Consider the following 18628-nt stretch of genomic DNA (forward strand, 5'->3'; position numbering starts at 1 on the left):
TCTTACGTTTTAGTGGTTTTTTGAAGTCGTTTTTTTATAATTATTTTATTTTATTACTTATTTATACTTAGTTTATTTGCAATAATTGACAATCAAAATTAAGAAGCAAATGATACCTATAAGTCCTACTAGTCAGTAGTAAACACGAAGTAGTTGCTATATACCTACCGTTGATGAGTTCCCTTGACTACCTTCCGTTTCCGTCATCAGATCAGCTCAAGGTCACCATCATATTTTTTTTAATGTTAAAAATATAGGTAAATACCTATGTACTTTCTAAATTTCATTAACTACTATCGGTTAATAGGTACCCAAAATGGAAATTCATAGCCTGTTTTTAACCCTTTACCCAACCTTGGAGGTGGAATCAAAATTTGAAAAAAATGGGACCACATGGGATCTCAACCCAATACATAAAAAAAAGAATTTTCAAAATCGGTCCATAAACGGCGAAGTAATCGGTGATCATACATAAATTCTTTATTGTTGCGGCTAAAACTTCGACGTCATCCATCGTTGCTAGCTCAAAGACAACTGAAGTCTGCACGAGAGTGTAAACACCCACTCGCGTCAAACGCGAGTGGGTGTTTACATTCGCGCCTCCGCACGAGTGACGAGGCGAGCGAGGAGGCGAGGGCCGAGGCGAGAGTGTAAATGGGGTATCAGTAAATGTCATTGGCAGTTGTCAGTGTGTCAGTGTTCAGCACAGGCACAGACTACTTAGAAGAACGTGTTCAGTGTTGGTTCAGTGTTCTTTGAAACAGCTGTTTGTGATTTTTTGTAAATTTAATTCGGAATTTACCTACTGATATAATAAATATTCATCACAAATTAATCATTAAAATGGAGCAGTGGCTGAGTGAGTCGCTTTCCAGGATCTTGGCATTTGAAGTCCCAGAGGATCTTATAAAGTGAGTGTTTACCGTATTTTATGTTTATTACCTTACCTATTATACTGTTAGGGTTATCTGGAACAGATTACAGTAGTAAATATGAGCCCCATTTGTACCATTCCACATCCACTCCTATGATACTTTCATACTTATTGCAACATAATTTATAATTTATAAGCTATTATTGTTTTCATTTCAGCTACATCTTAGACATAAAGAATGAAGGTGATTTAAATGAGTACATGAAAACATTACTAGATTTTGATAATCCTCAGCATAAAAACTTTTATTTAGAGTTATCAAAAAGAAAGTTTTCAAATAAAGGTGAGTTAAAGTTTAGCATGTTATTTATTTAATATGCTACTTGTCCAATTTTTGCATATAATTTCATAATAACACATTAAAAACATATAAGTCTTATAACATCAAAGGTTAACTGGCAGAAAATTCTATTAACATTAAGTTTGGCTATATCCAGGTGCAATAACTATTTGAATAAAACTCTAGACCATAAATATTAAAAAGAGTACTTAAAGAATATAATTTTAGTCTTTCTACCAATATCAGGCAGTTCCCTTCCAAAACAACAAAAAAAGAAGATATCCAAGAGCAAGGGTCAATCGGAGGTGGTGACGAGTGTGGAGGAGCCCCCGGGGATCAGTCCGGAGAAGGAAACTGCTGGTGCGGGGAAGAAGAAGACCAAGTATGTCAACCTGTACTCTCAGGAGGGGAAAAATGCACAAGTTGTGTTGTTAAAAGGTAATTAATTTATGTTACACTTTATATTAAATTTCTATGTTCTTTTAAAAGCTGAATCAAAAGCATTGGGTTTTTTTGAGGCCCTTTGCTTTATTAGATTTTAAACCTGTAATCATAGAACATTTTCTTTTTCCCTACTTAAAACTAGTAAAGCCAGACTTGCATAGGAACCGTCCAATGTATCACAATCATGGCATAACGCGAGGTTGAACTGGAATAAACATCTCGATAACAAAATAAAACAGGCTACGATCGCTTTCTGGCAGTGTAAGCGAATGTTAGGAAAAACCTGGGGCCTTAAACCAAAATTAACATTATGGCTGTACAAAGCTTTCATACGACCTACCATAACTTACGGTTCTGTAGTCTGGTGGCCCAGAACAGAACTTAGCTCAGTAAAAAACAAGCTGCAAAAGCTACAAAGGCTTGCATGTGTAGCCATCACAGGATGCATGAAATCAACACCCACGGCCGCACTCGAGGTACTTCTCGACCTTCCACCATTACATCTCGTGGTGAAACAGGAAGCAGCTGCCGCCGCTTTTAGACTAAGAGCAGCTGGCCTCTGGGCAAATAACTCAACAGCGTCACACACATCCATTATGTTGGAAGCCATAAAACATCAACCAATGATGGCAGCCATTGGTGATCGAATTCCGCTTATCCATATATTTAATAGGCACTACAACATTCAATTGCATGAAGAACCAAGAGATCAGTCCAGTATATATGAACTGAGAATATACACTGATGGATCCAAAAAAACGTCAGGTACGGGTGCTGGTGTCCACTCGGATGACCTAAACATTCATTTTTCACTGGCTCTAGGCAAATACAACACAATCTTTCAGGCTGAATGTGTTGCTATTACACGGGCCGCTAACGCAGTCAAATCTAGAAAGGTGTGAGCCCCTTCGACACGACTCACAACTATAACGAATGCCGGATGGTACTATCTTAAAAGAAAACACCAGTATTACTATCACTATTCACTTCGAGGATCTCTGGAAATATTCACTATTCGAGCTTGATGTTTACTGTTTGACTGTTACTATTAAACTGAACTTAATGTGCGCCGGACACCTCGCTTTATATAGGCCGGCGAGCGATCTTCCCGAAAGTTCCAGAGATACCCGAGGTCACACTATTTATTATTATTATTACTAAGTAGGTATAAACATTCCATTCTTATCTAGTAACTATAAGTACCTAACTTAGCATCTAGAAAGTTCGCGGACGTTGTGGAACATTTCCTAACTATTGTTCTAGAAGCTTCCAGACTCTTGTAGACTATTGCATCCATACTAATCTTTCTAGAACATTATCGAAACTACTGGAAAGTGATGGAATGTTCCAGAACCTTCGCGAGTGATCTACGCTATCTAGCGATTGTCGCGAACATTACTCCCGCCGCAGCTCTTGTAGCTGTATCTACACGCGTTCGCGACACCTTCGTCGATGGGCAGTTTCTCGGTCATCTCCATGGTAGGCGCCCGCAGGATTCATGATATCTCGTTGCTGCTGAGAATCTCGCACATACTTCTCCATCCATCGTGACCAATATTTGTCCGTTAATCTCTTGTCTATGAGATCCAGTCTTCTAGATTCCGAGTCACACTTGCTGTATACACTATTTTTACACAGCAGTTCGGTCTCTCCCGCCGGTAAACCCTTTGGTTTGTCCGCCAGAAACGGCAACGCATGCCGATCTAACTCACTATCTGTCGGACTGTCTAATCTTTTGGAGAGACGAACCATTTCCATGGCACTCACACTCATCTCACGATTCTTTAGACTACGATCTTTGGCCGTGTCTATTGATGATGTGAGTGCTCCGACGAGTTCAGCTGGGGGCGGCAGTGTAGGACCCTCACTTTCAGCACTGACTGGCTGACTTGTCGATGTGACACTATTTACAGGAGCCACTCTATTTCCCTGCAGCGGTTTGTTCCGCTGTGGCTCCCGCCGGTTTTCACCGGCGACGACTACTTCCGCAAGTTCAGGCGTAACTCTGCTTGCGACGACGTTTTCCACAGCTTCAGGCGGGAGAAGGCAGGGCAAGATTTCCACCACAGGTTGGCTGACGACGACTTCTTTCGCTTCAGGGTCAAAGGATAAGTCTCCTGACACATGGTTCACTTTTTCTGTGGTCGCCTTTACTCGCACTGTGTTAACTTGCGATGTTACTCTGTGTGTAGTCTTTACTGTGTCCGTGTGTAACATTGGGTGATGTGATGATTGGCAACCATTTTTATCACATGGCTTAAACTTGCATACGTGGCCGAACCGTCGAACTTTAAGACAACGGAAGCAAAGTTTATGTGCTTTGGCCAGCTCCCATCTTTCCTGTATGCTGGCTTTCTTCATCTTGTGGCAATCTGTTATACTGTGGTCACGTTTGCAGACCGGACACGTGTGTGCGTTTGACGCCGTCGACGTGTCTGTGACATGATGAATTCGCTGTGGTTTTCTTGACTGAATCTCCCGCCGGTCTTCAGCAGTAACAATTTCAGCTGAAGCAAATTCACCAACTTCACTGGATACAACTTTGAAGAAGTTGGTTAACGTGATGAGGTTCGGCTGGTCTTTTGGTTGTTCTTTGTTGAACTTGTAGTATTGAAACTGTAAAGCAGACGGCATCTTTTCGACGACTGCCCGCACGACTTCCGCGTTATACAAATGATGCGGCTTCTCAAGTGCTCGTATAGTTGCCGTCACATTTATAATTTTCGAGGCGAACACGCAGATATCACTTGGGTTTGCGGATAACTTCGGTAAGCTACGCAACTTAATCAATTCAGCCATAGCGATTGCTTCTGGACGACCGAATCTAAGTTCTAAAAGCTCCATGACTTCACGCGCAGTTGTTGCTCCAACAAAGAGACAATGCACTGCCTCTTTAGCAAGGCCTCGCAAACTCCTTCGTAATCTTGCCAGGTTCTCCTGTTCACTGACTTGATGCTCAGATTCCTCAAACGCTCTTTTAAACGGCAACCAATCTGTTGATGCGCCATTAAAGTATGGCAGTTCCACTATTCTCGAACTGGTATGCTGCATGGAACGTGCAACAGCAGAGCCTATGGCAGCAGCGAGCTCCTCGTAGTCGTGCTTCATCACAACAGGTTCGTTAGCCTTCACGCTAGAGGGCATCTCTGGCGCATGACATGCGCTTCCTCGTTCTTCAATCATAGCTGCTTGTGCAGCATAGCTTCCTGGTCCCGCAGGTTCAGGCAGGACTTGGCACGCGACGACGTCTTGCGGTGAGAGTGCGGGTGTACTTCTCCGCACCCGCTCGGATGTGCGCGCCACTTTGATGGTTTCATCCTCTTCTTCTATCTGCTCCTCTTCCGAGTCCTCTTCTAGCACAGCAACCTTGGCTGCAGCCAATTCGACATCGAACATAGCTGCCTCAGCTTTAGCTATGGCCGCCTCTTTTCGTCGCTCGAGAAGTTCCAATCGAGCCTGGGCCAATTCTCTTCGCCGTGCACGAGAAGCAGTGGAGTGCGATGAACATGGAAGACGTGATCTTCCCTGATTTGCCGATGTTGACTCGACACTATCTATTGCAGCGCTGACTGCGGCGGTGGGGGCAACGGCAGTTGTGACACCGGCAACGACTATAGGGCAGGGTGGCAACAATGGAGGGGACAGCGTCTCCGTCGTCGGCTCTGACGGCGGTTGTGGACCTGGTGTACCTCCTGTGGTTGCACCCAATGCCGATGCGTACTCCGTTGCATCTGCAGACCTCGACGTGGAGACGGCAGATTTCTCGTCCGTAGTCCTCTCCACTGCGTACGACTTCTGAGACCTCGTTACAGGCATCTTCTTTTCTTCCAATCCGGATGCACGAGCGACCATAAATGTAAGGTCACTTCACGAACAAATATGAATGCCGGCTCAACTATAACTATCCGGCTCGAAGGACCATAAATGTGAGCCCCTTCGACACGACTCACAACTATAACGAATGCCGGATGGTACTATCTTAAAAGAAAACACCAGTATTACTATCACTATTCACTTCGAGGATCTCTGGAAATGTTCACTATTCGAGCTTGATGTTTACTGTTTGACTGTTACTATTAAACTGAACTTAATGTGCGCCGGACACCTCGCTTTATATAGGCCGGCGAGCGATCTTCCCGAAAGTTCCAGAGATACCCGAGGTCACACTATTTATTATTATTATTACTAAGTAGGTATAAACATTCCATTCTTATCTAGTAACTATAAGTACCTAACTTAGCATCTAGAAAGTTCGCGGACGTTGTGGAACATTTCCTAACTATTGTTCTAGAAGCTTCCAGACTCTTGTAGACTATTGCATCCATACTAATCTTTCTAGAACATTATCGAAACTACTGGAAAGTGATGGAATGTTCCAGAACCTTCGCGAGTGATCTACGCTATCTAGCGATTGTCGCGAACAAAAGGTTACGAATCAACGGATTCGTATCCTATCTGATAGTGCTGCAGTTCTGCTAGCTTTGTCTAGCAAAACTATAACTTCGGGGCTAGTACTAGAGTGTCACTCAGCTCTAGAATCGCTTGCCTCACAAAACAATAACATAACCCTCCAGTGGATAAAAGGGCACAGCGGGTCGCTGGGGAACGACGCTGCTGATGAACTTGCACGAAAGGGATCTGACACTGCACCAATAGGCCCAGAGCCGATAGTACCGATCCCTTTCAACCAAATTCGCTCTTGGTTACGTTCCCGAACGACAGAATGCCACACCAATCTCTGGAGTAACAGTGCCGAGTGCAAACAAACAAAAGCTTTTGTACCACTAATTAATACTAAACTAACACGCAAATTATTATGCTTGGACAGAGCAAACTTACGTGTCGTGATAAGTACCATAACAGGCCACTGCCGGTTAAATAAACACCTATATCGCATGAAAATCTCCACCACTCCTCTTTGCAGAAGTTGCATGGAGGAAGATGAAACAGCTTCCCATGTCTTGTTACATTGCAAAGGCGTGGAGACACTACGATCGAAAATCCTCGGATCTCCGGGGTCCCTCCGGGAAGCCATTAGCAACCTAGGTCGTCTACTGGCTTTCTGGCGTGAGCTTGGGTGGCTTAATAGCTAGTCACCCCATAGGTATTTCACGCATAATGACCCACCTTGGAGGCTAAATGCGGAAAATCAGCTCGCCATGATAGATAGATAGATAGATAGTATCACAATCATCAACATCCTTTGTTTTCATTCAACAATTTCACTCACTCACTCCTGAAAAACCTACAGGTATAGTGCCACAATCTTATCTGTTCCGGTGGTCAAAATGTGCAACTAACGAGACGTCATTGTCAAACGTCATTTCATACTCTGTGCGTTATTTGAGTTGTCAATTTCTGCGAAGAGCTGACGCTACGTTATTTAATTTGTTTTGTTATTTTCTGGGTGAAATAATGCCAAAAGCGCTGTAATGTGATGCAAGAAAAGTAGTACTATATATATTGGCTTTTATGCAGGAAGAATAACATATTCAGGCGCCTTTAATTCCGTTTGAATAATTGGAAGAACGAGTTGCAGCGGCTACAGGTTAGTGTTGCCAAATATGACGAATAATTTTACCCATATACTCCATGTAATTTTATTAAATATTTTCCCGAGAGGCCCGTGCCCCAGCAGTGGGGACGGGATGGGTGTCGTGATACTGTGATGAAAAGTATATAATCTTAATTTTTCTTTGATTACAGGTGTAAGGACATGACATGATACTTTAAATCTTAGGCAGTATACCAAGAAGAATTTCGCGCACCTGCAGCGATTCTAGACAAAATAATGATGATTTATGACATGTCATTGTTTTCCCAACCTATCAAGAATTGGCTGAAAGAAATTGCTTTTTGAATTAGCCTTTGGAAGGAGACCCATTCCCCAGCAGTGGGGACGTGATGGATCGTGATGATGATGATGAATTAGCCTTTGCACACTGTCTGAATTTCTTTTAATTGTATGCTCTTGTTTCTTGTTACTTTAGAAAATGTAAAATAAAGTGTTCAAAAATAATAATTAATAGTTTTTTAAGTCGTATCTCGTTATTCCCACGACCCACATATATTACCTACTAGCTGTTCCCGCGCGCTTCGCTTCGCCTTAAAAAAAATCCCGTGGGAATTCCGGGATAAAAAGTATCCTATGTTCTTTCCCAGGGTCTAGACCGTATGTATACCAAATTTCATTCAAATCCGTTCAGTAGTTTTGGCGTGAAAGAGTAACAGACAGACAGACACAGCTACTTTCGCATTTATAATATTAAGTAAGGATACCATTGTAATCTAGATTTAATCTCCTACATCAGAACATAATCAGAACTAATTTTATTTCTGTTCGCCGTGGACAAATTTTCCATACAACAAATATATTATATCCTCTTTCATTTACTATCGACCCTATATTTTGATTTATCTATACTTATGAATGTACCTAATTATAACAATAGGTAATAGCAGAAATGCATTGTCGTTTAAATCAGAAATAGGCAAAATTTAATCGAAAGCAACACTGGATTCGATGACAACGACGTCGCCACCGGAACAGATAAGATTGTGGCACTATACACTCTCTGCATCAACTTTCATTCACTCAACAACTTCACTCACTTAGCAACCTACAATTTACATTCATTCACTCATTCATTCATTCATTGACCCCAGGGCGCCACCACTGCGAGTGCCAGGCGTCCAAGCACGAGCTGGTGAACAACTGTGTGCAGTGCGGCCGCATCGTCTGCAAGCAGGAGGGCTCCGGGCCTTGCCTATTCTGCGGGAACCTGGTAAGACCATGACGTATTCAGATTAGAGGGTCAAAGTATATAAGCCATACTTGTGGGTCTGTTAGGTGTAAATGTGCAAGATTTGGTTACTTGGTTGTAACTCTAAATGTGTATGCCAAGCTGTCATAGCCACTTTGCTGTAGATCCCATAATGTAGTGTTGGAGAGACCAATTAATATATTATGAATTAAAATTACCACTCTCTATTTCCCTTTGTTGTTAAATGGTTTTAATTTTTAATAAAAGATCATTGCCACTTCATTTTCAAAAAAAATATATAACTTTATTCCAAAGCGTAGCTCGCTCACAAAATCTTATTCAAAATAAACTACCTCCCCCCAGGTGTGCACTCCAGCAGAGCAGCGTGAGTTAAACCAGAAGACGAAAGCGAGCGCGGCGCTGGCGGAGCAGCTGCGGGAGAAGGGGCGCCCGCGCGGCTGGGAGGCCGCCGTCACGCACCGGAACAGACTGCTGGAGTTCGACCGCACCAGGTATAATGATGTTGATTCTAAAGGCAGAAATTCTAATTTTAGAGCAGTCAAAACCTTAATTTCTTCCAATAAAATTCGACTCTATGAGTGTTCGCGTAAATATCATTTTCAGCAAGAAAAATTTATAGTTTGACAGCGTTAAAATTTCTGCCTTCGTAATAGGTGCCAATAGCTGCTTCATCTATAATAGACCGTAAATGGTATAGTGGCTGTGAGGCACCGGATGCAACTGCTGAAATGTCGAAGTTCGCCGCACCATGTTCTGCATGTCTATGGAACATAATACATAATTAGTGTTACTACTGTCTGTAGATGGCGCTTCCATCAAATAATGAAACGCACCCCCTTATTACGATACGAGTAGTCGTTCATAATTAATAATAAAAGATCCAACCCCCGCCTCTATCCCCGTCTCTCTCCCACAGCGAGCGTCGCACGCACGTCACGGACGACGACAGCGACTACTTCAGCTCCAACTCGGTGTGGCTGAGTGCGAGCGAGAGGGAGAGGCTCGGCCGCTACCAGCAGAGTCTGCACGACAAGAAGCACGCGGGCCGGCTGAGCAAGAAGATCAACTTTGATTTTGCCGGTGGGTGGTCTGTGTGTCTTTAGTAGTGTAGGTCAAAAACGGCTGATCCGAATTTTGTTCTGTTGTTTTAGATTCATAGACAATGTTACCCCGAGTGTTCTTAGCCATGTTTCATGAAAATCGGTTCAGCCGTTGAAAAGTTATGCAACTTTTAGTGTTGAATGTTGGGATTTTCTAACATTGGTTAGGTTAAGTAATATCAATTGATTAGGTTAGGTTATATTATATTTGTAAGGTTAGGTTATATAGGTTAGGTTATGTTTATATGTATGCGTCACGGATAGAGACAGCGACTACTTCAGCTCCAACTCGGTGTGGCTGAGTGCGAGCGAGAGGGAGAGGCTCGGCCGCTACCAGCAGAGTCTGCACGACAAGAAGCACGCGGGCCGGCTGAGCAAGAAGATCAACTTTGATTTTGCCGGTGGGTTCCTATTCTATTATATTATTTTATAGGGGTATAAATGTCGGACGAGAGAACGAGTTATCAATATGCCTTCGGCAAATTACAAAACAGCGAGCGTTTGTAAATTTGGCGAGATCTTACAAAATGCCTGCGACATAAATACCTGCACGTCGCTCTCTTGAGTAGAACCCCAAGGTCTAAACTGTCTTCCTAAGCTTGGTTAATTTAAAAATCCACTAAACTACTAAACCCACCACGTTGGTCAACTACGGGTGGGTTGGTTCACATTAACATTATCTGTACCTATGTACTCAATCTAGATACCTATATGGAGGTTTTCTCGGCGTCGGGATTCGAACCCGCATCTCTGGCGTGAAAGAAGCGCCGATGACGACAGCGAATCCGTCCGCCCTTATCATTTTTTTTTGTATCTGCGAGCCTTTTACTACACACGTATCTCCTTGCAGGTCGGCAGATAGTAGAAGACACGACCATAGAGCACGAGGTGGATGAGGAGAAGATCCGCGAGATGACGAGCGCGAGGGCGTCCCACGCCGGCTTCGACACGGCGTGGTTCGGCGGCGGCGCGGCGGATAGGGACGTGGCGCCTGGGGTCAACTCGGAACTGTTGCAGGTAGTTTATGGATTAACTAGCTGCTTTATTATTATAATCTTAATCAGCTTATAGAAAAAACGGTAGCAGTTTGATTTAAATACCTTAACCAATATTAATACAAACATAAGATTGACGATTAGTAGGTAGATAACATAGCTCGAACAATTTGCACTTTATTGAAATGTTAGATTTTAATCCAACAACCTCAAACGTCCGCGTTACCTTTACTTATACCTTGTTCCACGGGGGAAGACATCTGACAGAACCCTTATTACATTTTAATAAAGGTCGTTTTTGTTTGTGTCAGATGTCTTTCCCCGTGGAATGGAATATAGCAGGAGCTGAAATCAGGTGTTCATGCCCTTGAAGCGTATAGCATTGTGTAAAAGTTAGTACGGGGTTCCAATCCTGACCTGGGTAAATATAATCCGGTGTCTATAACCATACATGTCTAACCCCACTCCTCCCACACATTCCAGTTCGACCCATCAGTCCAGACCTACTCCTCAATCACCACCCGGCCCGGCTCCAGCCCGGGCGCGCTGCGGGTTCAAGACCCCGAGTTGCAGGAGATGTGCGACGACGGCCGCTGCCTGTCCATGCACCAGCCCTGGGCCTCGCTGCTGGTCGAGGGGATTAAGATGTGAGTGGTTTGGTGTAGTTGTAGAAGGTGGTAGTAAAGATTGGTATACACAATGGGGGCGCTAATACGGAATATATTGTTTATACATAGCTTTACGTTGTATAACTTCTACTGACATCCCTTCCTGTGATTAGAAGTATATTACGCGTGCAGATACCTATAGAAACGATAGGAAAAAGACGGTGCGCGGTGGCGCGGACGATTACATAAGAGTTTTGACACAATGCAAATAGCACTAGACCGGCAGCCATTTTCATGTTGATTCTTTTTCCTATTGTAGTTTATGTGATATAAAGAAAGTACCTAACACATCCTATTCCATGTAGGTACCTTGTTTGAGTATGTTTGTTTGTAAATTAATCCGTAGTCGTTTCCAAATGTGGGAACTTGAGTTTTGATAGCCCTAAATATTTTAGTCTATGGTCCATAAAAAGCAAAATAATCAAAAATTACTCTTTTTCCTCAGGCACGAGGGCCGCACTTGGTACACGAGCCACCGCGGCCGGCTGTGGATCGCCTCCACCGTGAAGCCACCCGACCAGGAGGTGGTCAGGGCACTGGAGAACCAATACCGGGCCTTGTATCCAGGTAATTGGGACTATTTTTTTATCTATACTGTAGTTAACGTATTGTATAAAGAGTCCGACGACGTTATACGATATCTTCTAATAAATTTAGAATATTTTTGAACATAAACAATAAATTGTTTCCCGTTTTCTTGCAGACAAGCAGATAGAGTTCCCCAAGTTCTACCCGACGGGGTGCCTGCTCGGGTGCGTCAACGTTGACGACTGCCTGCCCGAGGAAGAGTACCAGAAGAAGTAAGTTCATAGAGCCAGAGTTCATAGTGTGTACCTAATATAATGGTTATAAAAAGCAGATTTCATTGCTCAGAATTTAGTGACAAAGCAATTGAATTATTAAAAGTTTTCTACGGATGAAACGCGTCGCTACCACAGTTTTGTAGTTATGTGACATAACTAATAGTTATATATTTTTTCTATGACGAAACACCATATCAGCCATTTGATATTGAATTCTAAAGCCAACCCTATACGGTCTATTCTGCAGGTACCCTAACGGCGAGAGCGACAGTCCCTTCGTGTTCATCTGCAGTCACCCCGTCAGCCTGAAGCTGCGGTTCCCCGTCAAGGGACAACATAAGATTTGTAAGTTTTTATTAAATTTACTTATACCTAAAAATTCATTATGATGGGCTTCTCAATATTTGAGTTCCGCATAACGAATTAGTATACTTACATAAAATATTTTAAGCATCCTTTGCTACAGTTTGATATTCCTGAAATTGGCTGCGATCACACTTTTGTGCTTTGTTAAACTAGCAATCTACCGATTTATTCTTCCAAAGATTGTCATTTGGTTAGTTTCACAAAGCATAAAAGTGTAAACGCAGCCAACTTCAGGAACAGTCAAGTCGTTTAGACCGAATTATACCTACAAAGAATATACTAAGATTTTAGTGATTTTACCTATTCTAAGATATAAGATAACTCTTAAGCGCTGTGTATGTGCGGCATGTCTTGACGTATTTTTTCTTGTTACAGATCAACTAGATAAAACTATACACCAAGCTGCCGTGAAGTGCATTCAGAAAATGTCCAAGATTCAAGCAGATGCTTCTGGGTAAAAATATTATAATATATATTTAAATATTTTATAAGTGTATCAGATAAATAAAACATAAATAAACACTACAACATAGTTTTGTTATGAAAATATTTATTTACATCATTAAAACTACAATTTAAATATAAATATTATAAGGAATCACTCACACTCATCATCTGAAATTGCCCAGACATATCACTTCACAAGAATACATTAACTTCACTTACATACTAACACGAGCACCAACAGTACAGTCAGACATCGACCACTTTGTGAGCACCAAGAATAAATAATAAACAAGAACGAAGGCAGGGCTCCAATTCTTAGACCTTACAGCTTTCGAGGCGTGTGCCAAAATGCATTGAACAATTATTATTTTAGCAATATGATTGTGATGCTACTGACAAACGACTTTTAAGGCGTGTGGTTGAGAATTGGCTACCAGGTGCTTCAATATAAAACATGATGATTATAAATCACCACGCTTATCGCTTTCACTTTGGCAGAGGAAATAATTTTGGTTTAGAAATATCATCTAACATTAATACTTGTATAGGAACGTTACGATTCCTTCTTACCATTTAATTGTGGGAAAAAAGCTTCGATGGGAAGAATGGGATCGTCAGTCGCTATCGTGAAGTAGTTGGGTATTCGCCTGCTGTTCGGCGATACGGTTTTAAACATGCCCGGAGTGTTATAGTCTTTGCTCGCGGCTAGAGTCAAGTCCGAAACCCTTTTAGAGTGCTCGAAGATATGATCCAGGGCCTCTGGCAAATGCTTCTTGTCATCTTTGGCTATTTTCATAATAGCGCTTTCGGACTTCGATCTTTCGGAGGTCTCGTGCACAGTTTCGTAGTGGATGGTGGTTTCTGTTACTGCAACATCTTGGACCGACTCTCCGATGTCTGAGTCCTTAATCTTCTTCCTCAAGGGTCGCTTGTGCGTGGTGGGCGGGCTCAGCGCCTCGGTGGTCTCCTCAGTGGGCCGCGGCCGCCGGGATCCAGACCTTATTCTGGAAGAGATCTTCTGTGTGGCGTCACTACTCTCTGTAGTGGATGAATACCGGCGCTGCGGGTGCCGCGTCGAGTGAACCACCTCCTTCTCAGTCACCGCCTCACCGTCACTTGAATTTGCTGATTTATGTCTAGCGTCTTTAGGTATAAACTTCTTCCTCTCAGTTTCGTTGTCACTGTTGTTTCTGTTCTCGAAAGGCAGGCGTCTTTGCGGGAATCTTATTTTAGGCGCCGCGGGAGAGGCTTCCGTTGGCTTCTCAGTAGTTGTTGTAGAGCTTAGTCGGTTTCTGTAATCTTTTACGCTGAATTTAGGACGGTTGTTCTCATATTTGTTCTTCCGTCTGGGTACCTTTCCTGGTGTAGTTTCTGGGAGATCTTTGGGAGTAGTGGTGGTGAATTCTGACGCTTCTTCAGTGTTGTCAGCTCTGCCTTCTGTGGTGGTTGGGCCTTGACGGAGCGGCTCGAGTTTAGCTTCGATGGGCTTCACGTCTTTGTGGAATGAGAACGATTTGTCTGAGTCAGGTTTGTTGCGGAGACTCTCGGTGATGCCGATGGAGACGTCACTTGTGGGCGTGTCCTTCTCGTCCTGCTTGTGACTGTAGTCCGGCGTTTCTGTCGGTTTGTAGTCAAAAGTGATTGTCGTCACTCTGGGGTGATGCGGCCGCGACGCTATCTTCATTATTGGAGATTCTTTGTTGGAATCAAAGTCGGTATAGGATGTGGTGGTGCTCTCCAGCCTCTCGGTGGTGCCTCCGGGGCGGCGGTGGCTGATCTTCTTCCTCACGATGGTGGGTGCAGTCGGAGACGTGGTCGGCAGGGCGCTCGTCGACAAGTCTGTAGAAATGGTAGGAGTAGTCAGATTGTTCTGTCCTTTGTTTTTGTGCACCCTCACTCTTTGTTTTATGGTGTGGTCCTCCGCTTCCGTAGTGGTTGCTTCAGTGGAGTACTGATATTTACGGGTGCTCGTCTCTTCCTTGTCATTGTTGGCGCTGGCTGCGGGAGGGCGGCGTCTGCGGTTCTTGTTCCTCTTCCTGATCTTGTCCTTGTCGATGGGGTCCTGTGGGTTGGGTCTCTTGAAGTGCTTGTTGGGAGGCAGCGTGGGCAGCGCCTCGGCGGGGCTCTCGGTGGCCTTGACGTAGTGCGTGGTGACGTCACGCTCCTGCGACGCCACGCTTGTGGTCGCCTCCGTGGGCCTCGGCTTCCTCTTGTGATGCGTCGTGAATTCGTCGTGCGAAGGAGTGGATACTCTGTAGTAGTAGTCCTTGAGTTTGTGCTTGCCGATAGGTTCGAAGTCATCGCCCAGTGGCCGCCTGCTTTGAGCTTCAACGTTGGTGTCGTAACTCAAAGAGTTTTCATAGCCTTTCTCACCTTCTGTAACGATAGCGTATTCTTCGGGCAGATCGGTGGCGGGAGTGGTGGAGGGCTTGACGTGGCCGCCCTCAGGAAACTCGTCCTTCGGCACTTGCTCGCCGGACGCCGGCTTCTGTTCGTACGTGTCAGTGATGGCCTGCCAGGAGTTGTGAGTGACGTCATCCGACTCGTAGTTCTCGGTGACCTCGTAAGTGGCCGGGACAGGGAGCGAGTTCTGCGTGGCCTCGAGTTCGGGGCGCGGCCGCGGCGGGTCGGGCGCCTGCGCCTGCGCCTGCTGGTTCACGCTGGACGGGATGCTGTCGTGGATCTTGTGCTTCTTGTTCTCATAACTGAAGTTTGGCTGTTGGTTGTAGTAGCCCTGGTTGTGCTGCACTTGATGGTCTTTGAAGTTCTGGATGAAGTAGCTGTTGACTGCTGTGGTCGTCTGTGTGCTGGGGTTGTAGGTTGATGCTTGGATTTTGTTGGCTTTTCCGGGGAATTTGGCGAACGGATCCTGCGGGCTCGGCTTGAAGTTAGGCTTGCTGGCAGCGAGCGGGTCTGCTTTTACAGAGTTTAATAGTTTAGGTGGCTGAGTAGGGGTTGCCTTGTAGTCGCCTACAGTGGTCCCGAAGTGTATTTGGTTGAGTGTGGTTTGGAACTTGGGCGTGGTTTGTGGGAAGTATGTGGGCGTTGACTTGAAGTAGGGCGCGAAGCTGAATGAGTTGAAGATGGTGGTCTTGCTGGGCTGGCCTGACGACGCGAAGGTCGCTCTGGTTGGAGGGAACACCGGCTCTCGACCCTTCACTGACTGCACTCCGTATGAGCTGAACGTGCCTGGAATTAAACAATGCATGCTGTATATAGGGCTATAGCTATAGTGTACATAATAACATGGTTTCAAATTAGTAAAATAACGTACGATTTCATTGTGGTACTACATGTCTTTTTTTCATCTCTCTCTAACATAATAATATGTACATCCACAAATGTAACAACAAAGTCCCTAGAGATGAGATGTGTGTACAAACAATAAAATCTACTCCTCACCTAAAATACTCGGCGGCAGCGGCGCGAACTTGTCCGGATACTGCGAGAAAGTGTTGCCAGTTGGCTTCGACCCCGGTGCCTGCTGCTGCTGCGCCGTCCGCACGTGCTGCTGGTTGATGGACTGCGGCGCCGTGTCGCTGTCCACCTTGAAAATAATAGAATAAAGCTTTATTCAAGAAAACAACTTATGATAAAAACAGTTCCATTGAGAAAATCACCAATTTACTCCTAACGGAAAACACTAATTTTGTTCAAATTTCTTATTAAATATTTTGAAAAATTGGGTCCATTTGGTATCTGAATTTTATAAGCGGTTTTGAATTTTATAAGCAGTAACTGTTTCTTTGCACGTGAGTATAGTTTGACTGTGGGTAAGGAGTCGCACTACAACCAAAACTACATCAAAATTATCAAAAAATATATAAATTATTTATGTACCTTGTACACCTCCGGCTTATAGATCTCCGTCTCAGCACTCTGAGGCCTCTTGCCCGCGTCAGTCGGCCTCACGTATTTATCAATCGGCTTCCCGAATACATCCTGAGGCTTCTGCGTCTGGTATCCAGGCAATGGGACGGCAAACTGGTACGGAGTGTACTGATGATTGCTGAGCTGTTGTTGATTGTTGTACTGTTGCTGATTGTTCAGCTGCTGCTGGTTGCTCAATTGCTGCTGATTGTTGAACTGCTGTTGGTTGCTCAACTGGTGCTGGTTGCTCAGTTGCTGTTGGTTGGCGAACTGGTTGCCGTTGAACTGCTGTTGGTTGTTGAACTGCTGGTTGTTGAACTGCTGTATGGCGTTGTTCTGGAACTGCTTGTTCAACTGCTGCTTCGTGGGGAACTTAGAGAACGTAGGCCTCGCTGCGTAAGGATTGTGAGGGTTGCGTATGACGACGTTTTCCCCCGGGAAGTTCTGGACTATTTTGAAGTGGGACAGCCCATTGTTGGGTACGGAGAAGGGGTTGAGGTATGAGTTGATGGGCTGGTTCTGCGGCAGGGTTGACGACGCGGGTAACGTGCGCAGCGTGGTGGGCCGGTAGGACTGCGCGATGGACGTGAGCTTGGTGGCGTCCCTGGTGGCCACCGGGCGGGACGAGGACTGGTAGCTGTCCTGGTACTTGTAGGACGGCGCGTGCAGTGGGGCGGCTGAGAAGGCTCCGTAGCCGGGCAGCCCCGAGTTGATCACCGGCCTCCAACCGCCTTTCGATAGTGGCAACGTCTGGAAAGTGAAGACGACGAGTTAGTATCTTATTATAACCATATGGAGGGGAACACGGAAGGCCTCCCTGGGTTAAACAACAGGGTTTTGACAAAGTCGAAAGACCCCTATTATAGTCTACGTAGATATTAAAATATTACCGTCTGTGAGGCCATGGAGCGGCGATGGGGGCGGCCGCCGCGGCTCGTGGCCGGGGCACCGAGCAGCACCACTAGCGCCACCCACACCCGGGCACCTGCGGGGGAAGATAGAACTATATTCATTGAATACTTGATTCATTCAGGTTAGGGCATCTTTTGAACACAATACCACATAGAAACAGAATAGAATAGAGTTAGCTATTGGAACGCTACGATTCCACCGATAGACAAACAAATTAACAAGTAGGGCAACCCTGTTTTTGGATGAGATTCAGTACCTAATACAAAAGCAATTTATAAATTATAGGTAGGGTAGGCAATTTTCATGATTAATTTTATATATTTTTTTGTCTTATAGCGCAAACGGACAAACATTTCTAAATGTTATATGAAACAGTACACTGTCCACATTCAGAAAAGATTCACACCACATTTCAGTTTAGTAGGTTGACAAAAATATCTATTGAATGGAATGCTTGGAACTTGGTTAACCTAAATACTTATATCTCTTACCCAATTATACCGCGGCTTTTATTGTTTTATTGTAGACGTAATAACGAATGATTTTTCATAGCCGCTGTGCAAAAATGTGTCAATTAGAGCCAAATTGTTACTTATTCAACATAATTTCACAATAGTTAACAATTTCTTATGTCAAAAATTACCTACTACTTACAGAGGTACCTATAAATTGTACTTTCTCTACTTTTTATAGCAGCTCTTTTCATTTCATTCTAAGGTACTTATGTCAATGACAGTTGACTATAAAAGTTGAATACAAGCGACCAATCATGTAGAATTAGAGGCATTTTATGAGAAACCGCTACTGACAGTGTTAAGCGCAGTGGATTACATGATAAAGACCATTAGAAGGTTATAAAAAGTAGATAATAACACGTGCTTAATTAAAATACAGTATTAAGAATCGAAATGACATATAAAATATGTACTACACGGGTATTGCAAAAAGGGTAGCTATAGTAATCCTAAAGTACTCACCCTCTTTCACTCAAAGGATTAAGAGGATTAAGAAGAACTTCTGAATT

General features: G+C 44.0%; 2 protein-coding genes and 1 long non-coding RNA gene across 4 annotated transcripts; 2 read left to right on the top strand and 1 right to left on the bottom strand.

The window, feature by feature from the left end:
* The first annotated feature begins 780 nt into the window (after positions 1-780).
* LOC105387952 (activating signal cointegrator 1) lies at positions 781-12849 on the top strand. Of its 2 annotated transcripts, XM_048627765.1 has the most exons (13): positions 781-911; positions 1093-1217; positions 1461-1652; positions 8325-8443; positions 8786-8934; positions 9360-9437; positions 9859-9944; positions 10394-10560; positions 11022-11185; positions 11652-11773; positions 11910-12006; positions 12257-12354; positions 12751-12849. In XM_048627765.1, the coding sequence occupies exons 1-13, from the start codon at positions 844-846 to the stop codon at positions 12831-12833; spliced, it is 1548 nt and encodes a 515-aa protein (XP_048483722.1). In that variant the 5' UTR covers positions 781-843; the 3' UTR covers positions 12834-12849. The 2 variants fall into 2 exon arrangements, with proteins under 2 accessions (XP_048483722.1, XP_048483721.1); XM_048627764.1 differs by lacking the exon at positions 9859-9944 and having other exon boundaries at positions 9360-9523.
* On the top strand, positions 1864-6654 carry LOC125489972. Its single transcript, XR_007267377.1, has 2 exons — positions 1864-2554; positions 6086-6654. It is a non-coding gene; the product is annotated as an uncharacterized LOC125489972 (long non-coding RNA).
* A 526-nt stretch (positions 12850-13375) lies between the features above and the next one.
* Positions 13376-17436, bottom strand: LOC125490006 (the record flags this gene model as incomplete). The annotated part of the gene is made up of 3 exons (XM_048627936.1): positions 13376-16011; positions 16225-16369; positions 16663-17436. Coding segments are annotated over 3 exons (3555 nt in total), but the record flags the coding sequence as incomplete, so codon positions are not given.
* Positions 17437-18628: the final 1192 nt, after the last annotated feature.

The sequence above is a fragment of the Plutella xylostella genome, chromosome 19 (genome assembly GCF_932276165.1).
Source record: "Plutella xylostella chromosome 19, ilPluXylo3.1, whole genome shotgun sequence".
NCBI lineage: Eukaryota > Metazoa > Arthropoda > Insecta > Lepidoptera > Plutellidae > Plutella > Plutella xylostella.